This window comes from Spermophilus citellus, assembly GCF_964194105.1.
Source record: "Spermophilus citellus genome assembly, chromosome: 3".
Lineage (NCBI taxonomy): Eukaryota > Metazoa > Chordata > Mammalia > Rodentia > Sciuridae > Spermophilus > Spermophilus citellus.
In genome coordinates, this window is record NC_138184.1 from 149,818,099 (window position 1) to 149,831,378 (window position 13,280).

General features: G+C 38.4%; 1 protein-coding gene across 3 annotated transcripts in view; it reads right to left on the reverse strand.

The window, feature by feature from the left end:
- Positions 1-13,280, reverse strand: part of DNAH11 (dynein axonemal heavy chain 11) — a 278,938-nt gene that overhangs the window by 101,971 nt on the left and 163,687 nt on the right. For all 3 annotated transcript variants that reach the window (XM_081287176.1, XM_081287175.1, XM_081287177.1), the window contains 4 exons: positions 11,238-11,471; positions 7,276-7,422; positions 2,468-2,581; positions 152-295 (listed from right to left, as the gene is read on the reverse strand). In XM_081287176.1, coding sequence (XP_081143302.1) covers positions 152-295; positions 2,468-2,581; positions 7,276-7,422; positions 11,238-11,471 — 639 coding nt within the window. The remainder of the gene's footprint in view (positions 1-151; positions 296-2,467; positions 2,582-7,275; positions 7,423-11,237; positions 11,472-13,280) is intronic.

Below are 13,280 nucleotides of genomic sequence, written 5' to 3' on the forward strand. Positions count from 1 at the left end.
TGGCTAACAAAAGCTGCAGGCCTAGAGGACACACAGCCAGAAAGATGGCTTCTTTTAGACTCGAGCATCTTTTGCTATCATGCACTACCCCAGAGCACTGACAGCAATACAGAAACTGTCAGCACTTTCATTTTCCCAGGCGGGCCCATACCTTTCCCATGAAAATTTTAGCTGCTTTCCAACTTCGATCTTTCGGCACTCTACCCCGGGGAGCCAGGAGGACCATCACAGCTGCAGTGACATTGGTAACTGCATTTGGTGGGTTGGGAAAGGTTTTCAGCTCAGTGAGGTTGATCTGAAGAAAAGTTGATGCACACACAGGATTAGGGAAGGCTGGAGAGGCAAGTTTCCAAGCTGGGCTTCAGTGCCACCCCATTATCGTACTAGTCATGGTTTGGCAGTTCATTGCCCCCCAGGGACTCTACCTTAAGATCCTCGGGAGCTCAGTTCCTGCTGGCCACTTCTCTGATTTCTACTTTTTTTTTTTTTTTTTTTTTTTGCTCCCAAGAAAAGGAATCCATTGGTTTATAGCTGTCCTGCAAAGCCCTGCTCATAGAGGCCTGGAAATTGTGTAAGCACAGAAGCTACAAAGTATTTATGGATTCAATTCCATCAATGTAGTATTTGCATTTTAACCAAGCCCTCCCATAAATATGATTCCTTAAGTTCAGTGTCTCTTAGTTTCATTTTTCTGCTTTATGTGCACAAGCAAGAAACATCTTCCAATATAGTTCAGCGACTCTTAACTGAGAGGGTTTCAAATAGTCTGAAGCTTCTTCCCTACTGCCTGGTCCCCTCAGAGCACAGCACTGATTTACTCAACATATGGAATCAGTGGTTAAATTACAAGAACCAGGGCAAATGCTTTGGGGCAGGAGTTAGTATCTGTAAGAAGCACATGTAGGTTCATAATACACGATTTAAAAAACAACTAGCTATTTCCTGTGATTATTTTATAAGCTGCAAAATAAATTCTTGCTTACAAAACCATACTGAATGGTGAAACTGACTCTGCTCCCTTGAGAAATTGACTATTTGGTAAATGATTACAAAGAATGGAAGGGGCATTGAAAGTAAGAACAAGAGCAAATTCTTAAAACATGTTAATAATAATTGAGAATTGGCTAAGCAAGATTGTTTCATCATAGATATTCAGTAGATTAGACAAAGGGGAATGATGGGAAGGGAGGGGGGATAGGAAAAGAAAAGATAGTGAAGTAAATGTGAAATAATTCTACGTACATACAGGAACACACCATAGTAAATCCCACCATCATGTACATCCATAAGAATGGAATCCCAATTAGAATAAGATATATTCCATGCTTGTATAATTACATCAAAATTAATTCTGTCATGTATAACTAAAAAGGACCCATAAAATTTTTTAAAAATTAAAAATATACTCAACTTTGTATTTTAAGAGACATTAACTTATTTTATCTGAATAAAGAACAATCAGAGGAAAATCTGCAAATCTGGGGAAGCAACTAGAAGATAAATATTAAGAGATAACCAGATATTCTTCTATTGTTTTCTAATTTTTTTTCCTATGCACTAGGATAGTCTTACCAGAAAAAAATTTGTGATATATCCTATTTCACAATCTGCTTTATTAACTTATTAGGAACATTTCTCACATTGATAGCTAGTCTTTAACAATATTTTGATGGCAGTATTCAAATGTGTAATAATATTCTAACATGATATATTTATATTCTTTAAAAATTTTTCAGTTTTACAGTAATACTATAAAACTCTTTTAAGACTGTTCACAGCCAAAATTATTTCTTCAAAATAAAATATTCAGAGAAGAATTTGAGCGTTTCTCTGATCCCTGACTTTTTAAAGTTGTATCTTAAACTTAGGCCTGGCAGAACCCCAGGGCAACATTAGTTATTGGCTCTTAAAATAATATTGCCCACCATTTCATTTTTTCTTACAATGCCCTGGTGGCAAACAAAGAATATTTCTCAAATTCAAATGTTCAGTGAGCTCTTGCTACTATCTAGTATGAAACTAGGAGTCATGGGGGGACCAGCCTTCATATCTTTGCTCCTATTAGTCTTATGATGAGGGTCTCTTACCAGTTTTGTTATTTTGCTTTATAGTTGAGGGTACTTTTTGTATTCCAGAAGAAATAAAGAATCCCTCACATAGTTCTTAAAGCAACATATAACATGAAAACTGGATTTGGGTGCAATCCAGCTAGATTTCATAAAATTATATACCATATAGTGTTGGATGTGGTCACAAGATAAGAGGTAGGGGAACAGACACCTGGATGGGAAAAGAAGTTGAACTAGAAAGATGATCTCAAAGGTTGTTTTGATTTTAATATTTTTATGTATTTTTTTTTCTTTTAAAAAACTGCACGACTGCATGGGCATATTCTTTGCTCAGTTGTTAAAACTCTAATAACCTTTGAATATTATTTTGAGGAAACCCAGAAGCCAAGAAATCATACCCTGTTGAGCGTATTGAGTGCAGCTGTGGCAGCCACCAGGGCTGGCTCAGCCTTTAGCAAGTCGGCCTCACATTCCCTGTGCTTCTGGGACACTTCCGTCTGAATGGCTGCCACCTAATCAGAGAGGAAAGGCACATAAACCCACATACACAAATTATTATGTCAGAGATCTCTATTGAAAAGTGCAGACTGACTCACATGCACCTGTTAAATAATTCATTTGTCTAAACTTTGAATAGGTAAGGGATTTGTCATAAAAACTAATTTCCCTTCAGGCACAGTATGTATATAAAGCTTTGTAAATGTACAAACACACATGACAAATCCCAAACCAAATGGATTCAAATATTAAAGTCCTCCAAGAAGAGCTTTGACTCATTTAATTATAAGGTACTGCTAATAATAAAAACAAGATTAAGCAGGCATTCTTCTGTTCAATTTTCTTTTTCCCTGACTCCCTGACAAGTGAAAATCCCAGCTGGATCAGCAATCTAGAGTACAAATATTCTTGCTTGAATTTTTATCTAATTTTTGCTAACATTGGTTTCTCTTGAAGAACAGACGTGAAGTTCTTTTCATTCAATTGGGCAGAAGATAATCTTGTCTGTGGTTATGGATTGCATGCTTAATTACAGGTAGATTTTTTTGTTGTTGTTGTTGTTCAATTACTGGTTTCTCCAAGGACCTGATCAAAAATCATAGAGACAAGAGCCCAGATCCATTTTGGATAATGGAACAATGACACTGCTACAGTCTCCAGGGGCAGGTTGAGTGGTACCCCTTCACAGGTCAAAAGGACACTGCTTGTATGGACACAGGGAACCATGCTGGTAAACTTCAGCCAAACCAATAATACAAAGCTGGGGGACTTTTACCTCTTCTTAGGATAACTATGGAATTTGAATGGCCAAGAAGAATGCATTGTTAGTCCTCAGCAAAAATCTGAGACTCAAAGCTGTAGCTCTGGGCACCGGCCCTTAGGGGATGGGTCCTGTGGTGACGGTGATTGTGGAACACAAGTGTGAACAAAAAGTGAATTTCTTCAGATAGGTTTGGAATGAACAGGTTTAACCATACCATAAAATTAAATACTGCTCACAACAAATTATGTTGTCTACTACAGCTTTATTAGCGGTAATTACCCTTCTCCTGATTAACCATTATTTTGCTGTATACTGCACCTTTTATGAACATAATTGGTTCGGGGTAGATATGTGATCTCCTGCTAATGCACGCACAGCTACTGTTAATGTAAATAAGAAAACTCTGCATGTTTACTGAGAACCACTCCAAAATCACAACCCTCAAACACTGACAGGAATGGACCATGAAAATTCTAAAAAAAAAAATTCAGTGTGCTGGAGAATACAGTTTCAGATGAAAGAAAGTATGGCATCATTTTAAAATCATTTTAAATTGGATTTAAAATCCTAGACTTTGTGTGTGTGTGTGGTGGGGATTAAACCCAGGACTGTAGGCATGCTTGGCAAGCACTCTATTGATGAGCCACACCTCTGGTCCTCAGGATTATAGCCTTTTAGTACTAGGAGAAACCTTACAGAGAAGTTCTTTTAAGTGCTGTTTCTAAGAGACTGGGGTGCAACCACTCTTACCCTCTGGAGCCCTTGACCGTTAACGGAGTATTATTCCTTTGAGTTACATTTATAAACAAGATAACCCTGAACACTAAATAAAACCCCACAAACACAAAGGAAGAAAACACTCTACATTGGTCAACTTATTCCTATTACCTCTTACCTTAAGGTGCAATTATACCAGAATACTGAAAATTTGCTATATTTCATTGACTTGATCAACTATAGCATGCAATTTCCTCTACCTGATGGTTCCTGGACAGGGTAGATGAGGCTCAACGTGGAGAAGAGGGAAGAGCTTTCTGGATTGCCTAGGAGGTGTGCTTTCCCTCTACCATGGTTATTAAAGCAGAGTTGAAGACGGTTTCATCCTTGGGTACACCAAAAATCTTTTGCTATTTAGTAATCAACAGCTCCTTGAAGATGCTCACAGAATTTTGTGGTTCTCACACAGAGAATAAAGTTCCCCAAATTGCTTAGTTATGAGCTGTACTGTGTCTACTCAGAACCTCAAAATGTGATTCTACTTGGTAATGGGGTTTTCACAGATGTGATAAAGCTACAATGAGGCCATTCAGGTGAGCCCTAATCTGACTGTTGTTCTTAGTGGAAGTTTGGAAACACAAATGAGACATCAGGGGTGAGTACTTAAACAGAAAAGGCCAGGTGAGGACAGAGTAAGACGGCAGCCGTTTATAGGCCAAGGAGACAGTCCTCAGCAGCAAGCAAGCCTGCTAAAATCTTGATTTTTAACATCAGCCTCCACAGCTGTGGAGAAACAATTTCTGTGATTGAAGCCTCCCAGTTTGTGACAGTTTGTTCTGGCAGCACTAGCAAACTAACACACTGCTCTTACCTGCTTTCAGACTATGAAACTCCTGATGGCCCTCCAAAACCTGGACCCACCCACACTTAGAAAAAAAACAAACACATACAAACTAAAAGCCATTCAAAAATCAAAAAGGAGATCCAGCTTTTGGAGAGAATATATTATAGCATTTAAATTTGGAAGGTATTGCTACTCATGAGGACCATATTTTGAAAGCTATCACAGAACCATTAGAATTTCAGAATTTGGGCTGATAAGTCAATGGTGGAAAGAGAACAAATTTTCATAAGCTTACTGGTACTTGTGTTGCTTGAAGTCATTGTTGGTCACAAGAATGGTTCTTGTTTCATAAAATTTGAAACAATTTGAACCTGCTTCTTTATATGGGTTGTCAAGATGCACAGTACACCAGCCTCTAAACCTCAACATCTGTTTAGTCATATTAAATGTGACAATGTACTTTGTGAACTGAGAAACTCACAATGACGGCTCATGGAGTAAGCCTGAGGAGCCAAATTTCACAGAATCAGAGAGTCCACCTTTGCCCCTTTGAGCAACTGCATAGTATCTAGCACACTGCTAAACACGACACGTGTGAGCCCAGAGCATGCACTCAGGTGTTAGTTAATTGCTTGCCTCTATGTAGTTTAATTACAAATAGACCTTTCCCTGATCACCTAATTTAAAGTAGTTCCTTCTACTCTTACTTCTATTTGATTTATGTAAGAGCATTTATCTAACTCATAATATATTGTTTCTAGAAGTGTTATTTGTCTCCTGTTAGTCTTTTCCATTGCAATGTAAGCTACATGAGTGCACCTAGCTTGTCAAATATCTCCAAGAGCCTAGAAGAGGGTCTGGCCCCCCAAAACAAAGCAAAAAAACAAAAACAAAAACTCAGTTAATGTTTGTTTATAATTAAGCTCCATGGGTAAAATGAAAGTGTATATAAGTTTTGGTATAGATTAGATATACATTATAGTACATGTCTTTTTCATGTTTCATGAACCTCAGAAAACAATATATCAAAGGAGTTCTAATTGCTAACACCTTTTTACTTTATGAGGATTTTACCTTAGGAATTCACTTGTGAAAATACTCCTAGAATACCTGTCATTTTTTTAAGACCTCCAAAAGGTATCCATGGCGATAGGTTATAATAATTACTAGAACCTCATATATTTTTATAATGCCTAAAAAATATCTCCTGGGTGGAATTAGCTTATGATAATCACACCATGTATGATATCTAATTGCTTAATATGATACTCTTAAGGATATTCTCCACTTACCTGAAATGCAACGGAAACATTCATTATCAAATTAGAAATTATATACCTATGGGTCATGCCAAATGTGCCTTATTGTCAATTATGAATATGCTATATCTTTTAAAAATTGTTTGTTTAGAGTTCTGATTTTCAATGTATTTTTTAGCCTTTAGTTGTGCAAGATAAAGGAAAACATGCATGATATGTTAGAGGGGAAAAAAAACCCAACACACTTGATTATACACTAGTGACTGGCAACACCACCAGAAAAACTCAAATATGTTCTGGTATCCTAAAATGCAACGATAATAACATAAAGGCTATCAATGAGAGTGCATGCAATTTACAATTTTTTAAAATTTTTATTAACTAGGTCCTGGTTATGTTCTTTTGTCTAAAATAAGAAATGTCTACTCCACAACTTTTAGAAAGAATATTTGATTATCTGTTTACTATGCTATTTCTTTTGTGAAATAAGATACATAAGAAATTTTTTCCATTTTCAGCTCAAGAAGACAAAAATGAAGTTGTATTTATTTCAGAATCGCTTGAAACCTGAGTACAAAGAAAGCAGACTATATAATCTTAAAAATAATTGTTTCCAACAATAAAATACAATACAGAATGCCAGGGCCTCAACTGAATCAAAAAGAGCAAATTTAGCTTAGGACTTAATAATAAACTCCAGTTATATTATTAAAATGCAAAATTTGAAAACCATCTTGCAAAGTGACGGAATGGGCTTTGTTAACAATTGAGTTGTTCAATTTGCCTAAAAACTGAAAACCTTTTGAAACCTCAGAGGTGACTTCCTGACCTTTACTGTATTACAAATAGGCCTGATGTTCAAGATCCACATCCATTATATGCTTGAATGAGCTCAGTATTTATTGTTCTTTCATATCATTAAAAGAGCTAAAAGGTTGGGAAAATGCATAATGTAAGGAAAGGTCAAGTGGTAATCATGGTGTGAAATGCTGTTACATGTGTAGCTATAATAATTCTTTAGACTTTATGCTCCCTGGAGAGGAAGTTGTTCAAAATTGTTCACCTACAAAGGTTTATTTTGTGCTAAATATAGCTCAGCACTCTAAGTGGGGGAATTAGCCTGACCTTTCGCTCCTCGGTGTCCGCGATGGCCTTTTCCCGGCTCACTTTCTCCGTCTGAAGCCCGATCTTTGTGATCAGAGCTTCAGCATCCTGATTTCTCAGCTGTAACTCAGCTTCTTGAGAGGCAAGTCTGGCTTTCAGATCTCCCACCTAAAGGAAAAGTCATTACTCTGGGGGTAATTTGTGTTGACAACAACAAAGAGCAGATACAGCTTTGCTTTTTAGCATGGTTCAGAGATCTCTAATGGTTTGCGTCATGCATATTTCAACCCTGATTTTACTGTACTCTCATTTGCAACTATTTTTGTTTTGTTTTTGTTTTGTTACTGGGGATTGAACCTAGGGAGCTTAACCACTGAGCCACATCCCCAGCTCTTTTTGTATTTTATTCAGAGACAGAGTTACTCTGAGTTGCTTAGGCCCCAAGTTGTTGAGGCTGGCTTCCAACTCATGATCTTCCTGCCTCAGTCTCTAGCACTCTGAGATTATAGGTGTGTGCTATTGCACCCGGTTCTCAGTGATTTTACAGGAAATATGATTATCTGCAAGACAGAAAAGTTTATCTTTGCTACTCAATCTGTGCTCTTGGGGAAGCACTCCTAGAAGTCTCCAACACACTTTATGGCAGTTTTTCTGATCCCATACAGCTCAGGCTCAAGGTAACAGAAGCCACAAGAAGACGGGTCTGGTAGCAAGCTGGAAGAACCATGCTTCACATTCCCTAACAGAAAATGGCTAGAGGCTTCACACAAACTGAAGTCATGAATTATTCTTGTTTGTCTGCTGAGTAATTGGTTGCAAATTTATCCCACTTAACATGAAATGGTGTTCTTGATTTTTTCTCACCTCGTATGACATTTAATTCGTGGTCATGTGGACAACCCAACATTGAACTTGATACTTAGTAAGAAGGGCAAACTATACACGATTTGTGGGGTTTCAGCACAGTAAGACTAGAAGCTCAGTGAGCCCCACAGATGTACCTTTCTCTTCCTGGCCTACCACCAAATCACCTCACTCTACTCTTGTGGAGTACAGTCTGAGTTGTCAACAAACATAGTAACTAAAAAAAAAAAAAAAAAAAAAAAGATTTTTTATTTGTAATTTCACTAGGTTCACAAGGTATCACACCAGGTTTCTAAGTCTGAGGATCATGAAAAAGTAAAAGTGAAGTGCTAGAGAAAAAAATCACTGACTCAGCCCTTTGAAATTGTGATTAGCTCTCCATCCATTTTCCAGAACATACTGTTTTTAAAAATCATAGATTTGAAGAACACTCAAACATTTATTCAGACTCCATTTCTGAAGACATGTTAGTGGTCTCACCTTGTAGAACAACATCCCACTACATCCAAGCAAGCATATAATCCCCACCCCAACACAGGAACTTACCCTCTGCCTATAAAAGCATATCATGACTCCTGCTTATATCATGATAGTTTAACCTAAGACTGATCTTGTAGTTTCTCTATGAACTCAGGGTAACCTTATAGAGTGAACATTTGCTTCTCTATTCTTTTTAGCCATTGAAACAAGTCTTCTTAGGCTATAGTCAAAAGAACTAGCCAAGAGACTAGGGAACTGTTACATCAAGCCCTAGTTTCAGTTTCTAAGGGAGCAGTTAGCTCCAAAATATCCAAAGTGACTTTAGCTCTAAGAGGGGGACTTTTATTGATAAAGAAATGTCACTATAGCTATCTGCGATGACCTAAGCTGACATCCAGAGGGGTTATATGGTTGAGAAAGGGGTTTATAGCTGTATAATAATTCATGAACATTGTTAAGGTTTAGATACTTATATTCCCAATGGTTCTGTGGAATTTCTTAAGGCAGACAGGCCCACAGAGCTTGCTCCATAATGAAGGCTTTCTGCTCCACATACAACCTCGTCTTATACTATGAGGCTCCCCAGTTCTCTACATAGGCAATTAGACTTTCTGTTCATAATAAACTGAATTTTTTTAAAAAACTATCACTTAGCTATTAAATATTCCAACCACTTTTCTGCTATTAAAAGCATTCTCTATGCAAATAACTAAGGAAGAAAGAAACCACCTGCATTTCTTCATCAAGACTTTATGTATCTTCACAAACTTCCTGCCTGTTGCTTTTAACTGAGGGAGAATAGGGAGACCCCACACAGTTCTGTACTCAGCAGACACAGTAGATCAGCTCCCCTGTCCCTGACTTACCAATACATAACTGGGGTGATTACCAAACCGCAGACCCTCTCTTTACTTCCCTGTGGCTGACACACTGCTGCCCCGGGATGACCCAGGATTCTATACGATTCCACTTTCCCTTAGAGTTGATTTCACAAATGACAGAGCTAAGTGTGGCAGGGACATTTTTTTTTGGGGGGGGGTGGTAGTGGTCAGGGACTGTCCATCAGTAAAGGTAGCTCATCACTGGGTGGCAACACTATCATTTCCTGGGCAAAGTCAACAGGTTCAGTTTGGAGCATCATTCAAAGGAATATAAATGCTTGGTAACACAAAGCTCCTTCCTTATCACCTTAGTTCAACATCATATTAGCTCAATAGGACTCCTAGGAAAACTTTTACTAAGGGGAAGGATCTCGATTGAAGTGAGAGAATAGGAGAGATGGGTAGAGGGAAGAAAAGGTGGGCGAGAATGAGGAAGTGAAGAAGAGTACGATGTATTGGAAGGGAAAGGAGCAAATGCAGATATGGCTGTGTTCTTGGGGGCTCCCCACACTTGTTCTATTTAGAATTTGATCTCAACTGTCCTGAAAACTCTGAATTTTCTTGCCCAATCATGATCTACCCATTTCATCCACAGGTCAGTATAGATCAGTGTTTCATGGCATTGCTGTTCCTGGTGTATGGAACAAGGAGGAGGAGCTGTGTGGTGCTTCAGGCTGCAGAGTGCTAGAATAGTGTGAGAAAGTGCTAAAATATGTTCTCCAACTGGGTCTTGCCCTGTTTCTAGCCTGGGTACAGATGAGCCACCCAGCCCTCATGGGAAAAAAAAAAAACTGGCTCAAGAAGAACTGTCCCTGGAAAAGCATATGAGAACAGCACCTGATGACAAAACTTTGAGAAACCTATGAGTAATTCTGACTTTGAGATGAGCACCAGTGAGAATTTATTTCACTTAGGGCCCAGCTGTCTCAGAGAAAGACTGAGCTATTCTTCAAAGTCTCCATTGTCTTCCATTCTAATCCCTTTGACCAGTCACAGACAGGTACCTTGGTACCATGGACAGCGAATGGGCAAATAGAACAATACAGACCTGGGTTCAATCCCACCCCTCACTAATTCTCTGGCCTTGAACTCTTTAAGGCTCAGGTATAAAACTGCAGTAACATCTACTTCACAAACCTGTGTGTTTTGCCAATGAAATGAGATTGATATCATGTGCTAAATCTCTCCTGATTTATACCTGCAAGTTAGAGATATGGTCCTTGGAGATAGTAGGAACCTTACTACTGAGGATGAAGACATTACTGGGCATGTTTACCTAGGATAACTTGGACTAAAAGCAGCACACCAGACACCAAGGTCAGAGAAAACTGCTGTACTTGGGGACTTCACCCATCATCAGCCAGGTAATGATGCCCTCATCAGGGTTGAGTACCTGAGACAAAAAGGGATTCTAGTTCCATTATAGGATGGCAAAACTCCTGACCACAAGAGCAGGGCCCCAGAGAAGTCAGAGGTAGGAGAGGGAAATGGGCTGCATCTGCCCCTTCAACACCCCACACTGCCCTGCATGGGCTCCAGTAGAGAAGAGAAAGTATCTCCCCAAACCAGTTGTGAAAGAATAACTGGCCAGTTCTTTCTGCACAGGAAAGCAGTAATAATGTATCCCTTGTGTCCTCAAGCTGTAAATTTAAAAGCTAGGCATTGTGTCTAAATGTGGCAGGCACTGCTTCAAAAGGAAACATGTTTTTGTATGCAAGAGCAGAGGTTTCACTCTGTGGGAACATACCCTGGTCATACCTGAGAGGCAGTGGTTTTTAGCTTCTGGATGCCATTCACCAAGTGCTCTTTCTTCTGGAACACCTCTTTTTGCTTCTTCTTTAGTAGGTTTTTAAAGAGTGATATTTGTTCTAGAAAACTCTTTGGGGTGGTATAGTTGTGTCTTCTCTCATTCTGGTAATACCTGGCGCTCATTTCATTTACACTGGTGTGAACGTGTGCCATGAAGAGACTGATGCAATCCTTGTACAGTGGCTGGAAACAAACATTGCATTCTTATGAAATCCTTTCAAGTTAAAATTATAAATTAAAAAAATTGAAGAAAAAGCAACAAAATTATACAGTATTTTTTTCCCCTAAAATTTTTTTTCCAGCACAAATTACAGTAGAAACTGGAAGACTTACTTAATCTTTAAGAGATATCCACAGGATTAGAGAGATTATAAAACAGCTTCCAACTTTTCTAACCATCTATCTACCAACTCTGTATGATCAAGGAATTTTGTGTGCTCCACATACCAAACTCAAAAGCCAACATATGATATAAGTACTGCTCTTTACAACTTTGTTTTTATCTATCAAGTGTGTGAAACAGAAATTAGAGACACAATATTCTGAGGCTTTTTTTGTGTGTGTGTGTTGCTTTCAAGCTAAACTTCAGACAAAGAAAACTGATAACCTTTCAAAATCATGGGAAAAACAAAAGCTGAAATTGACAAGTAGAGTTTTATGAGAACCACAAAACACCAAACTGAATAAGCTTTTAAAAGCCACTGCTTCTGGGAAAAAAAAATCATGATAATTTTTACTCACATTTTTTTTTGAGGGGGGACACTACCTCCAAATAAAACACAAAACAGAACAATTCTCCTTTGAAGATTTCCTTCTGTGCCCCCAACCCCCGCTACCCATTCTTTCCATTGTGTCCTCTGTGACTTCTGAAGTAGTTAACTTTTTAATTTGTGGAGTCACATCTCCCTCATTTTAATGATTATTTATTGCATTCTGTACAAGATGAACCAGGTTCAATTAATCAAGGGGAGCCTAAAAATCAATTAATATGAATTAAATGAGCTACACCAACTCTTAGGAAAGTCACACATAATTTACCAAAGTGTTGTCAATAATGCTCAGACACGTCTTTGGGTACATTGCACACAAGTGGCTGGTGATGCAGTTAAACGCTTCAAATCTGCACCATCAATATTACAGCTAGAGGTGCAGGAGAGACAGGACGATTCTTGCTGGGGAAAAACAGCTGTTCCTGAGCAACATCTCTAAACACACAGCTTTCCAACCTTGTGAAAAAAAAAAATCTCTGCATGGGTATAAAACCCACACATGATTTGATTGTTCTGTGTATTAAAAATCCATCTTACTAGTGACTGAAACAGTGTTTCAGCAAAGGTTACATATAAAATTTATAGGTGAGAATCCTGAATTTGTCTTTCTTTCATTATCAAATAGTGGAGTCAGAAAAATGGAATTTACAAGGAAGTTATATAAACTTCATCTAAATCCTATTCCCTTGGGGATTTTTTTTTTTTTTTTTAAAGCCTGGCTTCAATGTAAACATGAACAGAAATTCACTCCTGCCCAGTCTTGTTTTAACGGGAGGGAGTTAGCAGTGCACACATACCTTTCTACAATACAGATAAATACTTCCTCAGCCAAGTGTAACCTCCTTACAGGAAGAAAAAGAAAAAAAAAAAAATCCCTGGCCTCTGCCCAACCATGATCCTTATGAGGAGGCTCCTCGGAGGCACTGAAAGCTCTCTTTAACAACAGTTTCATTTGTAAGTCTCCTATGGAAAAAGTGGTTTCCGGTAGAGCTGGAAGTGGCCCGAGACAACTTGTCTCAATGGGGCAAAATAACTATTGTTATCAGGCTTAACAAAATGGCACAGCATGGGAGCCTGGAGGAGCCAGGGAGCAGCTGGTTGTAATTCACACTGTTTTTCAGAAAACTCTAATCGGTCCAGAACAGACCTCTTTGATGACTGGTCTTCCCTGCATTCTCAATTTGTCACTTTCTCTTATGATAAGGTCAGTAGTGACAGCACT